This window comes from Canis lupus, chromosome 8 (assembly GCF_003254725.2).
Source record: "Canis lupus dingo isolate Sandy chromosome 8, ASM325472v2, whole genome shotgun sequence".
Classification (NCBI taxonomy): Eukaryota; Metazoa; Chordata; class Mammalia; order Carnivora; family Canidae; genus Canis; species Canis lupus.
In genome coordinates, this window is record NC_064250.1 from 74,300,534 (window position 1) to 74,324,576 (window position 24,043).

The 24,043-nt window shown below is 41.7% G+C and overlaps 2 gene segments (V, D, J or C); both read right to left on the reverse strand.

Annotated features, from left to right (window-relative positions):
• Positions 1 to 11,069: 11,069 nt before the first annotated feature.
• On the reverse strand, positions 11,070 to 11,598 carry LOC112670948 (immunoglobulin heavy variable 3-74-like). The segment is given in 2 exon segments: positions 11,070 to 11,389; positions 11,489 to 11,598. Coding segments are annotated over 2 exon segments (366 nt in total).
• Positions 11,599 to 16,499: 4,901 nt separating this feature from the next.
• The window catches only part of LOC112670967 (immunoglobulin heavy variable 3-48-like), a 75,872-nt gene continuing 68,328 nt past the window's right edge, over positions 16,500 to 24,043 (reverse strand). Inside the window, 1 exon segment of the V gene segment in view lies at positions 16,500 to 16,660. Within this exon segment, the coding sequence occupies positions 16,500 to 16,660 (161 nt within the window).

Sequence of the window (24,043 nt, forward strand, 5' to 3'; positions counted from 1 at the left end):
AAGGCAGAGGGAGAAGCTGGCTCCATGCAGGGAGCCCGATGTGGGACTTGATCTCTGGACTCTAGGATCACACCCTGAGTAGAAGGCAGGCACTAAACTCCTGAGCCACCCAGGCATCTCTCTACTTTGATAAAAAATAGTGAAAGGGATTTTAGGGGTAAGGAGAGAAAATGAGTGGGAAATATCAGTGAGAGTGATAGAGCATGAGAAACTCCTGTATCTGGAAAAAGAACAAGGGGTGGTGGAAAGGGAAGTAGGCGGGGGTTGGGGTAACTGACTGGGTGATGGACACTGAGGAGGGCACTTGATGGGATGAGCACAATAATGCCACTTATATAACTCAGAATGGATACAGTAACAAGGCCATAACAATAAATATAAGTGAGGATATCGAGAAAGTGCAACTCTCTTCCACTTTTTGTGGGGATGCAGGCTTGTTCAGCCACTCCAGAAAACTGAATGGTATGTCCTAAAAAAGTGAATATAGAGCCACCCCAGGACCCAGCCATTGCACTACAGGGTATTTACCCCAAAGACACAGATGTAGTTAAACGAATGGACACCTGCACCCCAATGTTCACAGCAGCAATGTCCACAACAGCCAAATTCTGGGAGGAGTCATGATGTGCTGGTACAGAAGTGTGGATAAAGAAATCATGGAAGGAGCCTCAGTGTCCATCGACAGATGAATGGATAAAAAAGATGTGGTTTACGTATACAAAGGAATATTACACCTCCATCAGAAATGAAGTATAACAAGTATAACATGAAATTACATTTCCTTAACATGTTTGGACCTGGAGGTATTATATTGAGAGAAATAAATCAATCACACAAAGACAATTATATAGTCTCACTCATATGTGGAATATAAGAAATACTGAAAAAGACCATAAGGAAAGGAGTGAAACTTAGTAGGGTAATAACAGAGAGGAAGCCAAATCATGAGAGACACTATACTCCAGGGGGAAAAAAAAACTAAGGGTCGCTGGAAGGGAGAGGGTGTGGGATGGGGTAACTGGGTGATGGGAGTTAAGGAGGGCACATGATGTGATGAGCACTGAGTATATAGTAAATGTTGGTAAATTTAATTTAAACAAAGAAAAAATTGAGTTTAGCCTGTGCGACTTGCTGGAACATCGTACATGGACTGGGCAGATCAAACAACAGACACTCATTCTCACAGCTCTGGAATCTGGGACATCTAAGGTCCAAGTGCAAGCAGATGTGTCTGGAGAGCACCCACGTCCTACCCCGTCCTTTCCCCGTCACCTCACATGGGGCCAGGGTACCGGGAGCTTTCCCAGTCCTGGTGTATAAGGGCCCTGATCCCATCAGGAGTCTGCACTTCTTGACCTAAGTGCTCCCCTAAGGCCCCACCACCTCCCCCCATCTCATGGACATTAGGTTCCAACATGGGGATCGTAGGGGTCACACAGAGTGAGCTGATGTCAGCACCTGAATAATCTATGAGTCATACTTTGCAGGTGGAAGGTCCTTGAATCCCAGTCCTTACCCCTAGGATCCTGATGGATCCAGTAGAAGCTTCTGGACTCTGAACACACTACGTACACATGACCTTAAGAGCCAGCTGGAGACCCTGGGGAGAAGACAGCTTCCATCTGAGACCTGGTAGGATCTTGGCCTATTTGTATTATCATTTTATGTTTTGTGCTGCTTCCATATATTATTCCTCTCCTTTCCGCGGGATTCAGACATTTGTCTACTGAGAATGTAAATGTCTCTCTTTTGTCCTTCCACTTTGATACTTGTTTAGTGAAATTATTCCTCACACCATGTCCATTCTTTATTGCCTGCTAGCTCACTGACGTTCCTTCCTCATTATTCTCTTCCACAGATAGGATAAGAAATCAAACAATAACCCAGGAGTCCCCTCTTTTGATACAGTTGGGACACTGACTCAACACAAGCCCCTCCTGGAGCAGGACTCCATCCCCACCACTGACCCACAACACACACTCTGAGCCAGTGTCCTTCCCTGGCACCATCCAGGCATTTGTAATGTAATGAGAGGCCTGCCTGGCTCCCAACGGACATGAAGCTGAGGGAGATAAAAATTTATACTCTCATGAGTGTTTGTGCGTGTGTGTGTGTGTGTGTGTGTGAGTGACCTTCGAGTCCACATCCTTACCATGTCATGCTGGGAATCTCTCACACTCTCAGGCTGTTATTACCATTTTTGTAGAATGTCTCTATTCTCTTGTGTTGATTGGAAATTCCTCTATACCGTGATATTCAATACAGCATATTAACTTGGGGTCCTGTGATACACAGTGAGTGCCACTGGGTCTCATAAAGAAGTTCAGATAACATGAATGGAGGTATCTGTAATTGATTAATATTTCGTGTCAGGAAAAGTTAACTACAAGTAATTGCAGTGCTATACTTGAATTTCTAAGTCTCTTAAGAAAGAGACTGAATAGGTAAACACATAATCAAGTGTTCAGAGAGGCTCCCTAGGGAAACTGCTCATGGAAGAGGAAGCCCAGACCCTGACAGGAAAGCTGCCCAGAGCCTCCATCTGCACCTGCTCCTGGGCCTTCAAGACAGAAATGGTGAGGAGTTTGCACCCCCTGGTGGCCCAATCCCCTTCTACAGGGAGGTTTGTGTCTGGGCTCACACTTAGGTCAACTCACTGTGTCTGCACAGTAATACAAGGCCGTGTCCTCGGCTCTCAGGCTGTTCATCTGCAGATAGAGCATGTTCTTGGCATTGTCTCTGGAGATGGTGAGTCGGCCCTTCACAGCATCTGTGTAGTATGTGCTACTTCCACTATTGCTAATTTTTGCAACCCACTGCAGCCCTTCCCAGGAGCCTGGCGGACACAGCTCATGCTGTAGCTACTGAAGGTGAATCCAGAGGCCACACAGGACAGTCTCAGGGACCGCCCAGGCTTCACCAGGTCTCCGCCAGACTCCACCAGCTGCACCTCACCCTGGACACCTGCAGACACAAGACATCCTGGTCAGGAAACTGTCCCACATCCCCTGTTTCTCTCACTCACCTCCACTTACAGACTTATGGTCTCTTGTTCCTCCTGAATTACCTTTTAAAATAGCTATAAGGAAAACCCAGCGGAGCACAGACTTCAGACTCCATGGTGGTTTGTCTTTATTGTGTCGTGAGCACTGAATGGGGTCCCCTGGGTATCCTGGGGCTGGGGCTTCTCTCCCAGCTGCAGGGTCCGGGATGGGCTGGTTTAATCAGTGGAGTGAAGGCCCTATTTGTATGTGGTTAACTATATAATAAACTCCAGACTTAGATTCAATTCTTTACATGTTATATACAAGGATTACTTCACAACCGTAGATCACTTTCTATAGGGGGGACAGTGTATTTATGATGATCTAACCCATCAATGTCTTTATCTTTGCCTTTCTGTGCCTTTTTAAGTCTTTCATTAATATTGCTCATTTCTAAATGGGATTTTCTCTCCCTAATGAGGTATAATCATAAATATTTATTTTTGTTTTTTTTTTATTTATTTTTTATTGGTGTTCAATTTACTAACATACAGAATAACACCCAGTGCCCGTCACCCATTCACTCCCACCCCCTGCCCTCCTCCCCTTCTACCACCCCTAGTTCGTTTCCCAGAGTTAGCAGTCTTTACGTTCTGTCTCCCTTTCTGATATTCCCCACACATTTCTTCTCCCTTCCCTTATATTCCCTTTCACTATTATTTATATTCCCCAAATGAATGAGAACATATAATGTTTGTCCTTCTCCGACTGACTTACTTCACTCAGCATAATACCCTCCAGTTCCATCCACGTTGAAGCAAATGGTGGGTATTTGTCATTTCTAATAGCTGAGTAATATTCCATTGTATACATAAACCACATCTTCTTTATGCATTCATCTTTCGTTGGACACCGAGGCTCCTTCCACAGTTTGGCTATCGTGGCCATTGCTGCTATAAACATCGGGGTGCAGGTGTCCCGGCGTTTCATTGCATTTGTATCTTTGGGGTAAATCCCCAACAGTGCAATTGCTGGGTCGTAGGACAGGTATATTTTTAACTGTTTGAGGAACCTCCACACAGTTTTCCAGAGTGGCTGCACCAGTTCACATTCCCACCAACAGTGTAAGAGGGTTCCCTTTTCTCCACATCCTCTCCAACATTTGTTGTTTCCTGCCTTGTTAATTTTCCCCATTCTCACTGGTGTGAGGTGGTATCTCATTGTGGTTTTGATTTGTATTTCCCTGATGGCAAGTGATGCAGAGCATTTTCTCATGTGCATGTTGGCCATGTCTATGTCTTCCTCTGTGAGATTTCTGTTCATGTCTTTTGCCCATTTCATGATTGGATTGTTTGTTTCTTTGGTGTTATTTTTGATAGCAGTGTAAAGGGAATTGTTTTGTAAATCTTATACAGAAAATTTGTTGTTAGTGTGTAGAAATTAGCTTTATTGTATAAATTGATTTTATGTCCTGAATTTTCCCTGAGCTCCTTAGTTATTTCTAAGTGTTTTTGTAAGGCTTGTTCTCATTCATTATTTATATAGCAATGTCATATAGAAGCAAATTATTTTTCTTTCGTTGACTGATATTAATATCTTTTATTTTATTATTGCCTAATTTCTATGGTAATCTCTGAGTAAGGGGCATAAACGTTTTCCTTCTTTTCTGTCAGATTCTTTGTTCTAATATTTTGATGGATATACAGCAGTTCTAGGTGAGCAAATGAAATTTGTTTTGCATGTGGATGAGATCCCTAATATATGGTGTGATGTGGGATCTCAGGACAGGACAAGAAGTCTGTTCACAACAACTGCCCAATTCTGATTGGAGATTCTGGTGGCTGTTGAGTTTGATAAGCCTTTTGTATATTTTGGATTCCAGCTCTTAAATAGATAAGACATTTCCAAGTATCTTCTCCCATTCTGTAGGTTGACTTTTAGTTACTTTGAGTGATTCCTTTGCTGTGAAAATGCTCTTTCCTTGATGAAGTCGCCATGGTTCATTTTCCTTTTCTTTCCCTTGCCTCTGCAGACAACAGCTGAGGTAGAAAAGGTTATGCCTGTGTTCTCCTGAGGAATCTGATGGTTTCCCAACTCACATTTAATTCTTTCATCAACTTTGAGTCCATTGTTGTGAATGATGTGAGAAAAGGGTCCCCTTTCATTCTTCTGCATGTGGGTCTCAAGTATTCCCAACGCTATTTGCTGAAGAGACTTTCTTTTTTCCATTGGATATTCTTTCCTGCCTTTTCAGGATTTTTTGACCACAGATTTCAGGGTCCATTTCTGGGTTCTCAAACTTTTTTATTTATCTATACATCTGTATTTGTGGCAGTGCCATAGTGTCCTGATGATCACAACGTTGTAATATATTTTGACAATCAGAATCAGGATGTCATAAGCTTTGCTTTTGCTTTACTTTTTCAAGATTGCTGTCGCTCCTTGAGGTCTTTGTGGTTCCCTAAATATTTTCTGATTATTCTAAATCTGTGAACAGTGCTGTTGATATTTTTTACAGATGTGCTTGTTGGCCAACTGTAGGTTTGTTCAGAGAAATTTCTGTTAATGTTTTCTCCCCATTTCTTGACTGGATTCCTTGTTTCTTGGGTGATAAGTTTTTTTTAAATTTTTATTTATTTATGATAGTCACACAGAGACAGAGAGAGAGAGAGAGGCAGAGACACAGGCAGAGGGAGAAGCAGGCTCCATGCACCAGGAGCCCGACGTGGGATTCGATCCCAGGTCTCTAGGATCGCGCCCTGGGCCAAAGGCAGGCGCTAAACCGCTGTGCCACCCAGGGATCCCGGGTGATGAGTTTTAATAAATTCTTTATACATGTTGCATACAAGCCTTTTGTCTGATATGTCATTTCTAATATCTTCTCCCTTCTGTAGCTAGTGGTTCAGTTTTGTTGACAGTTTCCTTTGTTCTTCAGAACATTTTTATCTTGATGGTGCTCCCAGAATTCATTTTTGCTTTTGTTTCCCTTGCCATATTGGGGAATATAATGTTGTGATTCTCCCACGGGGACTGGGACAGAGAAATTCATCCATGGGGTTCACATTACTTCTTTACCCCAAACACGTTGTCACATTTCAAAAAAGAAGGAGATATTCCAAGCTCAATGATGACACATCTACAGTCCAGACTCTGAAGCCAGACACCTCCCAAGTCTTCCCAGATGATGCCTCAAGGGACATCCTCTCCTTCTATCAATATGGAGATTGCAAATATCGCCACTACAGAAAGTAATACATTTTTTCTTCATTCAAAGTGTTTGACCTGTATCATCCCTTCAGTGTAGCTGTTGCTCCCAAACTTCCTAGAGAGAATGGCGTGCACACAAGAGCATCATCTTTGTCCCAAACGCCTGACTCATTGATGTGAGGAAGTCAGGAAAATCCTTGTCCCTGTCACCTCCTCAGCCCTCCCCCACAGCTCTCCTCTCACCAGGTTTTCTGACACTCCCAGAATGTGGGTTCTCACAATGTGTCCTACACAATAATACACTCCCTAATCCCCATTTGACAAGTCATCCATACCCCACTTACCACCCATGTGATAGCCATCAACCTGTACTCTGTAATGAAGGGGCTATTACTTGGTCTAGGTATTGACTTTATTCCCCTTTGCTCATTTTTTCTTTGTTAAACTCAATATATGACTGAAATCATACAACGATTGTCTTACTTTGACTGACTCACTTCACTTAGCCTTATACTTGCTACCTCCATCCCCATAGTTCCAAATGGATTAGATTTCATTCCATGTATGGATAGTTTTGATAGTTTGGTTAATGTGCATAATGCTGCTGTAAAAATTCAGGTACATGTATCCCTTTGAATTTGTATTTTTGTATTATATTTTATTCTATTTTTAAAAGACTTTATTTATACCTGAGAAACACAGACATACACAGAGGCAGAGACATAGGCAGAGGGAGCAGCAGGGTCCATGCAGGGAGCCCAATGAGAGACTTGATCCCTGGACTCTGAGATTAAGCCATGAGCCAAAGGCAGATGCCCAACTACTGAGCCACCCAGGTGTCTCAGAGTTTTTTTCCTCTTAATGATTTTATGTATTTATTCATGGGAGACTGAATGAGGCAGTGACAAAGAGTGAGAAACAGGCTCCTCCCAGGCATCCAATATGAGACACAATCCTCAGATTGGGAACATGACTTGAGCTGAAGGGATGTGCTCAACTGCTGAGCCACCCAGGCATCTTAGTGCTTTTATATTCTTAGAGTAAATGACCAGTAGGGCAGTTGCTGGATCATAGGGTAGGTCTACTATTACTTATTTGATGTCACACCATATGATTTCCCAGAGCGGCTGCACCCTTGCCCACCCACATCTCCTAACCAGAGAATTCAGCAGGGCCTCACTTCTAGTGAAGGTGGCATCAGGACTCATTTAACAAGCAGAGCAGAGCTCACCCCATTAAAACTCACCACATCTTGGCCAGGGACCACACACTGCCCACTGCAGGCAAGGAGAGCCTGTGTAGACACCTGGCCTGAAGGAAATAGCAGCCAAAAGAGGAGAGCACAGTGCATGCAGCACACACCACAGACACTCTCTGAACACAGACCCAGCACCCTATGTGACCTCTTTATCATAAAGCTGTTATTCTGGAACAGGATATAGAACTGGCTTTTGTACATACAGAGGAATATAGAGACTTAGGGAAAATACCAAGGTTACGGAATTCAATTCCAGTTTCCTGCTCTGATCCACCTCAAATTTCAGGTTTTTCAAGTTAGCGCCTTTGACCCTGCCAAATGAGAGAGGACTTCTGTTCTGCCCCTAGTTCCCGCAGTTTCCATCCCTGAAAGGATCATGTGCATTTGAGAGACTGCCAGCTGCCCACACCATCTATAGAGTATCTACCACAATAGAATGAAGACACAGAATTGTGATAATAATATCCCTGCAATTCTTGTCCTTGTGGAGGATGCCCGACCTCCTGCCCAAAGCCTGTGTCACATGTTAAGAGGTGCTTTCCTCTCTATGTCATTCATTAGGGACAATATGTGCATGGATCACTCGTGTCAATATTACTTACTGCAAAATAACTGGGTGTTATTCTGTATGTTAGTAAATTGAACACCAATAAAAAATAAATTAAAAAAAAATAATAATTGTACAACATACGCTCAGGCAGCAACTTAATCCACAGGACTGAGATAGAGTTGGGAGGGAAATTAATTAAGATGATTTTAAAATAAAATTCCATTTCAGTTTCCACTTGTTAAAATTAAGACAAGTCTAAATGGAGTGTTTATGCTAAGCCCCACATCACTAAACTGAGACTTAATTACAATTTTGTCTTTTCCAGAAATGGAATCTTAAGCTAATCGATCAGAAATCATCTGACTAGCACTAGTTTGTAATCTGTCTCATAGATCTCTGCCATCCCCTAAAGGAAAGAAACCTTGCAATTACCAACCTGCTTTTTTGCTTACTGTAATTTCCTTGTTTCCACTCCCTTCTGCCTATAAAAGTCTTTCAATTTGTACAGCTCCTCAGAACTCCTTTCTATCTACTAGACTGGATGCTGCTTGATACATGAATCATTGAATAAAGCCAATAAAATCTTTGTAATGCAAAAATAAAAAATAAAAAAAAATAAAATAAAATTCCAGAATCCCCGTTTGATCTTCAGCATATAAACCAGAGGGAATTCCCCCCATGGTCATTGCTATAACAGCACTGGGAGGGAGGAGTTAAGATTCTGGATCAGGGTCCTTGGGATTGCCTCGTAACTGGAACATGATAGGTAGTTATGCAATCATTCTGATTTCCAATGAAGTCACTCAGAGGTCTGGCAGAACAAAAACTGCAAGTCGACATGTAGAAAACTGACCACCTTTTGGACATAGGAGGTGTGGATTTTTTTATGGGGCATATAGCTGTGGCGATGATGACAAGAGGGAGGCTGATACAGAATATTCTACAGAGTAGTATGAGCAGCAGAGAGGAAAATCTGAACCTTTTGATGTCCGTTTCCATGGGGATGTGCTGCCTTGAAGGTGCACAGGTGGTAAAGAGGGAGGAATCCCAGGATACTAATGGGTCTAACGAACCGCAGGGTTGTAGGAAGAATATGTGGCAAAATGTGATGCACAGCAACTAAGGACAGGAGCATGGATGGTAGGTGAGGACAGTGAGTCCAGGTGTGGGGTTCCTGCTCTGTTTTGTCATAACCTGAGTGTTTTCCTGGGACCAGATTGTAAAGGACAAATAAGAGGTGACATCCTGTTTAAGTGTTTCTGGGTGATGTCACTGCATTCCCAGACTCTGTGGATTAAACAGCAGACACTCATTCTCACAGCTCTGGAGTATGGGATGTCTGAGGTCCAGGTGCAGGCAGATGTGGTATCTGGAGAGCGCCCACGTCCTCACCTGTCTTTTCCCTGCCATCTCATATGGGGCCCAGAGGCAGGGAGCTTTCCTAGTCCTGGTGTATAAAGTCCCTGATCCCATCATGAGGCTGTACCTCCTGACCTAAGTGCTCCCCTAAGGCCACACCTCATCCTCCATCACATGGATGTTAGGTTCCAAAACAGGGATGTAGAGGTCACACAGAGTGAGCTGATATCAGCACCTGAAGGATCCATGAGTTAATCCCTGCAGGTGGAAAGTCCTCCTCCACCTTTTTTTCTCTCAGTTCTCGTAATAGTTTAGTTTAATTTGTCATCACACCGTAATTTGAGTGTCACCTGCTATCACCTGTGATCACCAGTCCTCCCTCTTCTCCTCCTTCCCCACCCATGGGAAATCCAACAGGAACAACAGAATTCCCTCCTTTGATGCAGGTGGGACACTGACTCCACACAAGTCCCTCCTGTAGCAGGACCTTGTCCCTCCCACTGTCCTACAACACACACCATGAGCCAGTGTCCTTCCAAAATCCAAGCACTTATGATATGATGACAGGCTTGCCCTGCTCTCAACAGACACGATGATGAAGTTGATAAAGGTTTGTTCTCTCATGTCTGTGTGTGTTTGGGGGGCTCTTCAGACTACACATCCTCACAACGTACTTCTTGGGGTCCCTTGCTTTCCCAGATTCACACTGATATTGATTCTGTGAGAGTGGTTCAAGACTGAAGTCACACCTGTACTCCATCTTCTCTCCATTTGATTTTCGAGCCCTTTGTAGTGTCATGACCAGCATGAACTTTATGTTGTTTCTAAAATCCTTGCATATTAGAAACGAGGAATACCCACCCTTTGCAACAACGTGGATGGAACTGGAGGGTATTATGCTGAGTGAAGTAAGTCAATGGGAAAATGACAAACATATGGTCGCATTTATGCAGTGAATGTAAAACATTGAGAAAGGGAATAAAGGAGAAAGGAAGGAAAATGAGGGGGAAATGTCAGGGAAGGAGACAGAACATGAGAGAATCCTTACTCTGGGAAATGAACAAGGGGTCGTGGAAGGGGAAGTCAGCGGAGGGTTGGGGTGACTGGGTGACAGGCAGTGAGGGGGGCACTTGGCCGGATAAGCACTGGGTGTTATGGTATATATTGGCAAATTGAAATCCAATAAAAATATACAAAATAAAATAAAATCATTGCACAGTGAGCTGGGTGGTTGTTTCATGTTCCATGTATACAGCTGGGACTCTTATAAAGGAGAAGTTGTGGTAAATGGAGATATGGGTAATAAACTGGTTTTTATGGACAGTAGTAAGAAATTTTAAGCAGCTTTGTCCCTGAGCATATAAGAAGAGTTGTTGACTAAAACCAACCAACATTCCAAATCAGAAACTGAATAAGGAATAGGCAAAACAAGAGACACTGCCATTTTTGGACGTGGGAATATTTCTCTTTCTATGACAACAAAGTTTGTAAGTTAGAGACTGAATACGTAAGCACAGAATTCTGTGCCCAGAGACTCCCTTGGGGAAACTGCTCCTTGGAGAGGAAGCCCAGACCCTGACAGGAAATCTGCTGATAACCTCAATCTGCACCTGCTCCTGGGCCTTCAAGACAAAAGTGTTGAGTAGTGTGCACCCCCTGGTGGTCCTGATCCCCTTCTACAGGGAGGTTTGTGTCTGGGCTCACACTGAGGTCACCTCACTGTGTCCTTTGCACAGTAATACATAGCCGTGTCCTCGGCTCTCAGGCTGTTCATCTGCAGATACAGCGTGTTCTTGGCGTTGTCTCTGGAGATGGTGAATCGGCCCTTCACAGCGTCTGCGTAGTATGTGCTACTTCCATCACTGCTAATTTGTGCGACCCACTGAAGCCCCTTCCCTGGAGCCTGGCGGACCCAGTACATGTAGTAGCTACTGAAGGTGAATCCAGAGGCCACACAGGAGAGTCTCAGGGACCCCCCAGGCTTCACCAGGTCTCCCCCAGACTCCACCAGCTGCACCTCACCCTGGACACCTGTAGACACAAGACATCCTGGTCAGGAAACTCCCACATCCTGTTTCTCTCACTCACATCCACTCACAGACTCAAGGTCTCTTGTTCTCCATGAATTACCTTTTAAAATAGCGACAAGGAAAACCCAGCAGAGCACAGACTCCATGGTCGTTGTCTCTGTTGTGTCCTGAGCACTGAATGGGGTCACCTGGGGATCCTGGGGCTGGAGCTCCTCTCCCAGCTGCAGGGTCGGGGCTGGGCATGTTTAATCAGTGCAGGAAGGGCCTTATTTGCATGTCCCTGACTATATAGTCACCTACCAACTTAGATGCAATTCTTAATAAGTTATATACAAAGATTGCTTCACAAGCCCAGATCAGTTTCTTTCGGTTTCACAGTGGATTTATGATGTTCTAATCCATCAATGTATTAATCTTTGCATTTCTGTTCCTTTTTAAAGGTATATCTTTAGTACAGGTCATTTTTAAGCAGTATTTTCTCTGCTTAATGAAGTTTAATCATAAATATTTTTTTTTGGTACCAGTATAAAGGTGATTGTTTGTAAATTTGATACGGAAAATGTGTTGTTAGTGTGTAAGATTTAACTTTATTGTCTATGTTGATTTTATTTCCTGAATTTTGTTTGAGCTCACTAGTTACTTGTAATTGTTTTTAGAAATAATTATCCTCATTGACTATGTATATGCAAACAAATTATTTAACTTCCTGTTGACTGATTTTAATATCTTTTATTTTATTATTGCCTAATTTCAATGGTAATCTTAGATTTAGGTGCATCAATATTTTCCCTGTTATTTGTCAGATTCTTTACTCTAATATTTTTTCTGATATATAGCAGAACTAGGAGAGAAAATGAATTTCTTTTTGCATGTGGATCAGCTCCCTAATATATGGTGTGGTGCGGGACCTCATGAAGGACAGGAAGTCTGTTCACAACTTCTGCCCAATTCTGATTGGGATATATATCTCTGGTGTGTGTTGAGATAAGTTCATTTTATTTTATTTTTTTTGAGATAAGTTCATTTTAGATTAGAATTTGAGACTTTAATCTGATAAGACATTTACAAATGTCTTCTCGGATTATCTAGGTGGCCTTTTAGTTACTTTGGGTGATTCCTTTCCTGTGGAAATGCTCTTTCCTTGATGAAGTCGCCATAGTTCATTTTCCTTTGTTTTCCCTTGCCTCTGGAGACACGTCTAGAAGTGGTTGCAGCTGAGAAAAGGTAGAAAAGGTGCTGCCTGTGTTCTCCTGAGGATTCTCATGGTTTCCTGACTCACATTTAGGTCTTTCATCAACTTTGAGTTCATTTTTGTGAATGATGTAAAACAAGTTTCCACTTTCTTTCTTCTGCATGTGGCTCTCCAATATTGCCAATGGCATTTATTGAAGATATTTTCTTTTTATCCATTGGATATTCTTTCCTGCTTTGTCAAGATTTTTTGACCATACTATTCTGGGTCCATTTCTGGGTTCTTAAAGTTTTCTATTTGTCTATAAGTCTGTATTTTTTCCAGCGCCATACTGTTCTGGTGATCACAATGTCATAATTTACCTTGCAACCAGAATCAGGATGTCTCCAGCTTTGCTTTACTTTTTCAGGATTGCTTTGGTTAGTGGAGGTCTTTGTGGTTCCCTAAAGGTTTTTAGAACATTTGCTCAAGCTCTGCAACAAATGCTGGTGATATTTTATAAACCTGGCTTTGAAAGGATAACTTGCTCTTGGTAGCATAGTTATTTTTTCAATATTTATTTTTATAATCTATGAGAATAAATATTTTCTAACAACTTGTGTCTTCCATTCTGTCTTTCATAAGTGTTCTGGAATGTTTAGACTATACATCCATCCCTCTTTGGTTAGGATTTTCCCTCATTATCTGATGATTTCTGGTGCAATTATAAATTGCATCCAGTCCTTGTTTTTCTTTTTTCTATTTCATTTGCACTATATAGAAAAGCCATTGACTTCCTCGTATTCATTTAACATGCTCCAATCTTGCTGAAATCCGGTGTAGGTTCTAGAAATTTTTTCAAAGGAATCTTTGGGATTTGAGATTAAAATAACTTGCCTGTGAAGAGTGAAAGTTTGATTTTTTCTTTGCTGAGTTGGAGGAAATTTCCTTCTGTTTGCTGTCTGATTGACGAGACATTGCCTTCTACCACAATGGTGAAAAATAGGGGTGACGGAGGGTATCCCTGTCCTCTTCCTGATCTTAGGGGAAAAGCTCTCACATTTTCCCTGTTGAGGAAGACATTCTCCATGTGTCTTCTGTAGATGGCTTCTTTGTTGAATATGTTCCCCTATGCTACACAGCAAGAAATGTTTTACATGAATATATAATCGCTCTTGCCAAAAGCTTTTTGGGCATGAGTTGAGATTATAAAATGGTCCTTATCCTTTGTTTTATTAATGATCCAAATCCCATTGTTGGATTTGCACATGCTGATCCACCCTTACAGACCAGAAATTAGGCCCATTTTGTCATGGTGAATTATCCTATTAACGTACTGGTGGATCCCGTTGGTTAGGATCTTGGCAACATTTTGCATCCATATCCATCAAGGATATTAGTCTGTAATTCTCCTTTTAGGTTGGATCTTTGTCTGCTTTTTAGATCAAGGCAATGCTACCTTCTGAAAATGAGCTTGGAAGTTTCCTTTAATTTCTATTTTTTGGAAAATTTTCAGGATAGGTATTAATTCTATTTCAATACTTCTTGCATTCCCAGGGGTAGCCATCTGTCCCAGGACTTTTGATTGTCAGAAGACTTTTAAATATGTTTGATTTTCATTCCTTGGTTTGGAGTCTTTACAGATTTTCTATTCATTCCTGTTTCCGACTGGGTTGTTTCTACATTTACTTGAAGGCATCCATTTTTTCTCTGATTGTTGAATTTGTTGGCATGTTATTGCTCATAATGTTCTCTCTAATAGTTTGTTTTTCATGTATTTATTCAGTATTTATTTAAGCTCAATTTCCCAACATAGAGTAACACCAAGTGCTCATCTCATCATGTGCCCTCCTTAGTGCCCGTCACCCAGGTACCAAGTCCCACCACCCACCTCTCTTCCCCAGCCCTTTGTCTGACTCCCAGGGATAGGAGTCTCTCATGTTTGGTCTTCCTCTCTGATTTATCCCCTCTCATTTTACCTCCTTCCCTTATGATCCCTTTTGTTGTATGAGAGAAAGTATGATAATTCTCCTTCTGGGACTGACTTATTTCATTGACGTAATACTGTGTAGTTCCAAACACGTTGATACAAATGGTAGCTATTGATCCTTTCTACTGACTTAGAAATATCCCTTTGTATATATAAACCATATCATGTTTATCAATTTGTCTCTCAAAGGACATCATGGCTTCTCCTAGAATTTGGCTATTGTGCACACTGCTGCTATAAACATCGGGGTGCAGGTATCCTGCCGTTTCACTGCATCAGTATCTTTGGGGTAAATCCCCAGCAGTGCAATTCCTGGGTCGTAGGGAAGATCTATTTTTAACCCTTTAGAAACCTCCACACTGTTTTCCAGAGTGGCTGTACCAGTTCATATTCCCACCAAAGGTGGAAAAGGGTTTCCCTTTCTCTACATCCTCTCGAACATTTGTTGTTTTATTTCTTATTAATTTTCACCATTCTCTGTTGTATAAAGTAGCAGCTGATTGTGTTTGGATGTGCTTTTCTCTGATAGAAAGTGATGTGGAGAATTTTTTCATGGACTTGTTGGCCATATGTAGGTCTTATTTGGAGAAATTCCTGTTCATGATTTCTCCCCATTTCTTAACAGGATTCCTGGTTGGATAAGTTATTTACGCATGTTGGATACAAGGCCTTTGCCTTATATGTTACTTGATAATATCATCTTCCCTTCTGTTGACTGTTTCTTTTGCTGTGTAGAAGTTATTTATCTTGAAGAAGTTCCAATAATTCATTTTTGCTTTTGTTTCCCTTGCCCTCATGGATGTATCTTGCAAGAAGTTGCTGTGGCCAAGTTCAAAAAGGGTATTTCATGTGATCTCCTCTACGATTTTGATGGAATCTTGTCTCATATTTGGATTTTATCTTTGTGTATGGTGTAAGAGAATGGTCTAGTTTCATTCTTCTGCACGTGGCTGTCCAATTTTCCCAGCACCATTTATTGAAGACACTGTCCTTTTTCCACTGGAGAGTCTTACCTGATTTTTCAGATAAGAGTTGACCATGGAGTTGAAGGCCCATTTCTGGGTCTTCTATTCTGTTCCATTGATCTATGTGTCTGTTTTTGTGCCAGTAACGCACTGTCTTCATGATCACAGATTTGTAGTGCCACGTGAAATCCGACATTGTGATGCCCTGGCTCTGGTTTTCTTTTTCAGTATTCCCAAGGTTTTTTGGAGTCCTTTCTGATTCCACACAAATCTTAAGATGATTCGTTCCACCTGTCTGAAAAAGGTGCATGGTATTTGATAGGGATTGCATTGACTGTGTAAATTTCCCTGTGTAACATTGACATTTTCACAATACTAAATCTTCTAATCCATGAGCGTGGAATATTTTTCCATCTCTTTGTGTCTTTCTCCCTGGTGCACAGGGAGTGCTGCTGTGATTCAGGAAAATGTTCAGTTGATGAGTATGGAGGTATTTGTAATTGATTTATAGTCCAGGTCAGGGAAATTTAAGTTCAAGAAGTGAAAGTAGTAGAGTTGTTTACAAAAGTATGCAGATGCTAGAGTTGATTTCCCAAGTTTCTAAGACAGAGAATAAAAAGTTTAACACAAAATCCTATGTCCAGAGAGACTCCGTGGGGGAAAACTACTCCTTGGAGAGGAAGCCCAGACCCTGACAGGAAATCTGCTATTAATCTCAATCTGCACCCGCTCCTGGGCCTTCAAGACAGAAGTGTTGAGTAGTGTGCACCCCCTGGTGGTCCCAATCCCCTTTTACAGGGAGGTTTGTGTCTGGGCTCACACTGTGGTCCTGTCACTGTGTCCATTGCACAGTGATATAGGGCCGTGTCCTTGGCTCTCAGGCTGTTCATCTGCAGATACAGAGTGTTCTTGGAATTGTCTTTGGAGATGGTGTATCGGTCCTTCACAGCATCAGTGTATATGTGCTACTTCCATCACTCCTAATTCATGTGACCCACTGCAGCCATTTTCCTGGAGCCTGGCGGGCCCAGTACATATAGTAGCTACTGAAGGTGAATCCAGAGGCCACACAAGAGAGGCTCAGGGACCCCCCAGGCTTCACCAGGTCTCCCCCAGACTCCACCAGCTGCACTTCACCCTGGACACCTGTAGACACAAGGCATCCCGGTCAGAAAATTATCCCACATCTTCTGTTTCTCTCATTCACCTGCATTCACATATTAAAGGTCTCTTATACGTCATGAATTATCTTTTAAAATAGTGATGAGGAAAACCCAGGCGAGCACGGACACCATGGTAAATTGTCTGTGTTCCATCCTGATCACTGAATATGGTCACCTGAGGATACTGGGGCTTGGGCTACTCTCCCAGCTCAAGGTCGGGGCTGGGGTGCTTTAATTAGTGGAGGGAGGGCCATATTTGCATGTCCTCTGACTATATCTTCAGCTCTTGACTACAAATCAATTCTAACGAGTTTATAGCAAGGATTGCATTACCTTTGTAGATCACTTTGTGATGATGTCACTCAGGAAATATCAAGTTCTCATCTGTGAGTGGTGTAATCTTTTCATTTCTGTTTGCTTTCCAAAAAGTCTTTCATCAAAATAGGCCATTTTTAGTATGGTATTTTAGCTTTTATTCAAATTTATTTCTAAATAAAATTTAGAGATTATTTCCACATAATTTATTTATTTTATTTCTAAATTCTTATTTTTGATGCAAGTTAAAGTGATATTTTGTCAATTTTATATAGGTAGTTTTTGTTAGTGTGTGGAATCATAGCTATATTTATTTTATATCCTGAATTTTCCCTGAAATCCTTAACTGATTCTTAGAATTTGTAGAGTTTGTAGGCATTGCCCCTGTAGTAGATCATGTCATATGGAAATGAATAATATTTCTTCCTCTCTACTGATTAATTTTTTATTGCCTACTTTCCCTGGATAGATCTTCACCTTGTTGGAGCAGTAAAATTGCTCTGCTTTTCTTCTTATTTCATTGCCTTATCTAATAGCTCAGTAGACGTAAGACAACTAAGGGGAGATGCATGTCATTTTCCACGTGCATGAGCTATGTAAATTACGACACCCAGACAATGACTACAGTAGGCAGCACTTCTGTCCTTAGACAATATGATGTTGCGTTTGTAGATATTTAAGGCCAGGATTTGGGTTTGGGTCAGTGAATGAGTAAGCAGATGACAAAGGTTGTTTGCAGAGCCTTCTGAGCCCTGTTACCATGATTTGGAGGCAGGTTTTCCTCTCTTGAAATGGAGAAAGTGTGAATCCCACCAAATATTTATTTAACTGGCTGAGGGAACCTAAACAGTTCTTTACACAACATGCAGTCTGAAAATGCCAGAGTATCAGCGTTGGATTCATGTGTCACTAGTATCTTTGCCTGTGCCTACAAAACTTAGTAATGTCTGTCTCAACTCTGTAAAGAAAGTCTATGATGTTTTGATAAGGATTGCACTGACTGCATAGAATGTTCTGGGTAGCATATATTCTTAAAATATTCATGTTTTTAAAATTATTTCATAACTTTCTTATTCATGAGAGACACCTAGAGTGATGCAGAGATATAGTCAGAGGGAGAAGTGGGATCCCTACAGGGAGCCCATCATGGAATCCATCCAAGGACCTTGAGTTTGATGAGAGCCAAAGGCAGACACTCAATCACTGAGCAACCCAGGTGTCCCAACAATAGTTATTCTTCTAATACATAAACATGCAATGGTTTTCTATATCGTTGTGTCTTCCTCAGTTTACTTCTTGAAACGCTGTATAAGTAGAAAAATGTTGAAAAAATCGAAGTACCACAGGAAGGGGGCTCACAATGTTTGTGGTCAATCTATATTACTGAGTTGTTTTTTTTAATTTTTATTTATTTATGATAGTAACAGAGAGACAGAGAGAGAGAGAGAGAGGCAGAGACACAGGCAGAGGGAGAAGCAGGCTCCATGCACCGGGAGCCCGATGTGGGATTCGATCCCGGGTCTCCAGGATCGCGCCCTGGGCCAAAGGCAGTCGCCAAACCGCTGCGCCACCCAGGGTTCCCTATTACTGAGTTGTTATCAAAACAACCTGGTACCTGCACAAAACAACACGTAGATGAATGGAACAGAGTAGAGAAGCCAGAAATGGGCAATCAACTCTATGATCAACTAATCCTCCAGAATCAAGAGTGAAGGTGTAATGGAAAACACACAGGCTCATCAATAATTAGTGTAGAACGCTCAGCAAAGTAACTGAAGAAGATACAAAAAAAGGGAAAATATTCCATGCCCATAAAATGGAAGAATAAATATTTTTAAGATGCCTGTGCTACCCAGAGCAGTCTACAGATTCAATGCAATCCCAATCCATATACCATGTTCCCCCGTGTAGTTAACACGCCATGTGATATTGAGTGTACAATATAGTGATGACACTTCTATCTATCCCCCATGGCTCCTTAGGACCAGTGTTCTCCCTTATCCCGATCTGCTATGTCACTCGGGCCCTCCCATGCCCCCTTTACTAACCAACAGTATGTTTCCATCTTGATGAAACTGGTTTGTCTCAATAAATTTTTCCTCATGGCTAATTTGTGTTTTTTAATTGAATTTTGCATAGGAGTGAGTCATATGGTATTTGTCTTGCTGTGACTTAGTTAACATTACACACACTCATTCCATACTATTTGCTGCAAATTGCAAGGATTCATTCTTCTTTGTGTATATCCGCATCTCTGCATCCTTTCATCAGTAATGGACAGTTGGAATGCTTCCCTTATTTGCCTATAGCACAAAAAGCTCCTATAAATATAGGGATGCAAACTTCTCTTTGAATTAATGTTTTATTTTGGGGGGGTAAATACACTGTACCACAACTATTTGATCATACAGAAGTTCTATTTTTAACTGTAGTAGCAGTATCTATACTGTTTTCACAGTGTCTACACCAATGTCACTCCCACCAGCAGTGTAAGACGAACCTTATCACCTTTAGAATCTCTTCACGGTGTTTATGTCATGGAAGAAATTTTCAGAGCATGATGCTAAGACCCTAAGAGGAGATGACTGTTCAACTGACCTCCTTCCCTGGATTAAGAAATCCCTAGATCTTGTGTTCTCTGGTGAGTGTGAGTGTCCTCTGATGGTCCGAGTGCACCTGTTGGATCCCAGGATCCCAGCAGACATTCACGGACCTGTTTTCCTCCCTTCTCTTGTATCCACAATCAACATAGAGAACTTTGCAGCATGAGCACATGGAGCCACTGTTCAGAGAATGTCTCCCCTTACTTATTTCCCATCTTTGCCTCCTCACTCTGCTCCTGGCCTACAAATATCCAGCTACCCTTACTGTATTCAGAGGTGTCCAGGAATCTTGTATCAAGTATTCCTTAGCACATTTAAGAGACAGAAGCAGTTTTTCTTTGATAAAAGTGAGAAGAAAATGAAAGACGCTTTCTGGACTCACAAATTATACTGAAACAGGTAGATAAAGTGCTCTGCCTCAAACATGTACCAACTTCAAGGAAAAGGAAGGGTTGAACCAGATTTTTAAAAAAAAAACAGCACAGTAGTGGGAGTCTGAGATTCAGAACATTCTCAAGCCTTGATCCTAATGGAATGTTACCCAAATGGATGTTCATTGCGTAGTGTTGGTGATGCCTTTTGAACTTATATTTTACCTCCTCTGGAACAAGAATGTCAGCACCTGTTTTTTTATGTTTGTGGGGAATTGTGTTCATAAGGAGTTGATCTGTGTTTTATTTTATTTTTTTAATTTATTTTTTGTTTGCTTTTGCATTTTGTTGGGTGTTTCCAGTTTTTTATAAGATTTTATTTATTTATTCATGATAGACACAGAGAATGAGAGACAGACAGAGACACAGGCAGAGGGAGAAGCAGGCTCCATGCCGGGAGCCCATGTGGGACTCGATCTGGGGACTCCAGGATCACCCCGGGCTGAAGGCGACGCTAAACCACTGGGCCACCGGGGCAGCCTTGTTTCCAGTTTGTGTGTGTGTGTGTGTGTGTGTGTGTGTTATATTCATAGATCTATCACCTCCTAGAAAAGGATTTACACCAAAGAAGGTACCCAAATATCATGATACATGAGTTAGATGATTAGATTTGGGGCGATATAAATTATTATATGTAGGTAAAATTTGGCCTTGGGGCATTGCTGTTATGGGTTGCCATTTAGGGTGATGCCAATGTGCATCACTGTGAATGCCATGTGAGAATAAGGTGAACATTTGCATGTCTGAGTATGGACTGTATTTATCTAGGTCATTGTTGAATCTGTGGTTGGTAACTTTGTGGCCCAATGGATTGTCATGGTTGATAATTTCAGAGATCTTGATATTACCACCATGATGGCGAGTTTCAATCTGGACATTGGAGGATTGAGTGACATTCACCTTCTGTCCATCTCATGCCTCCAGATGCGGGGGACTGAGGACTCAACATCCATGAGTGGTTTCACTCTGTGAATTGGGCAGGGAAAACCTCAAAACCAGGTGAAGCCACTTTCCTCTATAAACTCCAGGTCTCTTTCTGGTTCTGTGTGCCTAACTGAACTCAGATACGTATACATGGATGGATGGAAAACTCCATGAGTCAGAGAGAGATTTTGCCATATAAACAAAAAAAGGTCCCTAAATTTGTCATTGCGCCTGAATCTGGTGTGCACCTGGTTCTCTGCAGGACTGATGGGATGATGCAGGACACTTGTCAGTGGAGAGGGGAGCCATCCATAAAAACATAGCTCTGGGATGTCTGCCAGAACCCATGACCATCCTCAGTGTGAATGTGATTAGACCCAGGTGCGTCCACAGGGTGTCTCTTACCAGCAATCATTAGGTCCCTGACTTTTTTGTGGAGCCATCAAGCCTCTGAGTCATTTCTCTCCAAGTGTTTCATTGCCATAGGTTCTATTGGATGGGAAATGTAGCCTCTCTCAGTAAGTTCAGGGGCCCTGCTTATCCTGGAAGGACTCATTCCTGGGATCTTGTCCTTGGTATAAACCTCTGATCTGTGTTCTGATAGTGTAAGTGAATGTCCTCTTCCCTTGAAGATAAAACCTGATATGGTTTCCACACTTGTTCCCAACATTCTCAGTTTGAATCAGTAATGAGGGATCCCTGGGTGGCGCAGCGGTTTGGCGCCTGCCTTTGGCCCAGGGCGCGATCCTGGAGACCCAGGATCGAATCCCACATCGGGCTCCCGGTGCATGGAGCCTGCTTCTCCCTCTGACTGTGTCTCTGCCTCTCTCTCTCTCTGTGACTATCATAAATAAATAAAAAAATTTAAAAAAAAAAAAAAAAAAAAAAAAAAAAGAATCAGTAATGAGATTGCCATTGGTCTGAAATTCTCCCTAGGAGCCAGTGCTGGGATGCATGGGTGGTGTCAGGGTGTGAAGACCAGGGTACACTCCTGGTAAACAGGCATCCCCAAGCTCAGTATTGTTTCCTACAGAGGAAAAGGAGGTGAATGGGAATGTCAGCTGACACTTGTCCGTGACTCCTGCAGATCCAGCAGCTGCCTGTGTGAACCAGTCTGGTCCAGGAGTTCAGTATGACCCCACGCAGGCAGGTTGTGGGAGACCATGCCTGGATCGGCTGCCCGTGAAGTGTGGGCACAGATGATCTAGGATGGGCAGCTTTGGATCGATGTCTAGCCCATGGGACACCACACTGATAGTCCCTATAGTTTAGCTAACCAATGTCCTTTATCTGTTATTAATAAAATTATAAAATACAAAAAGAGAGACTTATTTAATTAGATTCCTTTGGCTACGTCCTTTGAGGCAAAATTTCTCTTTATTCCTGAATTTTGAATGATCATAAAATTATTCTGAAACCTTTAAAAAGACATTTATAAATATACAGTAGATTTTCTGTCAGTTAATCCGCTTCATATTTATTTTAGAAATAGTACACAGAGTGAATCTTAAAATTCTTGAGGTGTAAAGCACAGTACTGTTAGGCATATGCACTGGAAATTTTCACCCTGAAGCACCTACAACAGAACCTCATTGATTCCACAACACCTGATATGTGGGTCAGCCCTTCCAGGCTCAGAGGCTCAGGAACCAACCAGAGTCCTACCGCTGGTCGCATATCATCTGGGCCTTTGCAAGAGCTCCCATGGTTATTGATATACTTGAGTTGAGTAGAGATATAGATAATATGTTAATGTTTACAAGGTATATCCTCTTCATCCCTCATGTAGGAAGCAAATAACATCAGGACAATTAGGCAGGAGTTAAAGCAGAAGCATATTCCAAAGCAAAAATTTAAGAATAAGCCATCTACTCCCAGGTCATACAAGATTCTGAAGGGCAAGATGACAGAAGAGTAGGGTCTCTAAGTCACCTGTCCCCACCAAATTACCTAGATCACTTTCAAATAATCCTGAACACCTACAAATTTGGCCTGAGATTTAAAGAGAGAACAGCTGGAATTCTACAGTGAGAAGAGTTCACGCTTCTACCAAAGTCAGATGATGGAAAAAAATAAATAAAACAGCATCCAAAGGGGAGGGGCCCCAGCGAGGAGCCGGGCTAAAAGAAGCCCTAATAATCTACATTTTTTAAAAAATATTTTATTTATTTATTCATCACACACACACACACACACACACACACACACACAGAGGCAGAGACACAGGCAGAGGGAGAAGCAGGCTCCATGCAGGGAACCTGAAGTGGGACTCGATCCCGGGTCTCCAGGATCACACCCTGGGCTGAAGGCGGTGCTAATCTGCTGAGCTACCCTGGCTGCACAATAATCGAATTTTATCCTACTTTTCACTACACCAATTGTTAGATTATAAAGTCCAGAATTTCCATTTTTTATAGATTATTAAATTTCATTTTCACATAAGTGGTAATTAGTGAATCCCTGAATACTATCACCTTTGTTTAATAGAAAAAACTGCCTGAATTATGCATGAAACATAGGACAATGAATAAAATTTCCAGTTGTAGTTCTTTTTTAAAATTTTTATTTTAATTGCAGTAGACACTCCTGTGTGTGTGCACGTGTGTGGTAATTAAGTATTATTCAACTATACACATGCGTATATTTGTGTAATCAGCACCACAACTAAGCCATAGAACTGTTCCATAGAAAGTATCCCTCATGCAATCCTTTTATAGTCAGTCACCACAATACCAGTCACTTCCTTAACTGTTGGAAACCACTAATCTTTATAACATTTTCATGTCAAAAATGTTATAAAATTGGAATCATACACAATGTACCTTCGGGATTGCTTGTTTTTCACTCAGCATAATTGCCTCTAGGTTCATCCAAGTTGTTGTGTGTATCAATAATTTGTTTCTTTTCATAGCTGAGTTGTATCCCATGATGTAGATGCAAACTGTTGGTTTAACCCTTCATTGGCTGAAGGATACCTGGGCTGATTCTGAGTCTTAGCTGTTACAACTAAAGCTGCTACGAACATTCAAAACATTAATTGCAGTAGAGGTCACTTACAGTGTACCACCTGTTTCATGTATCCAACATGCTGAT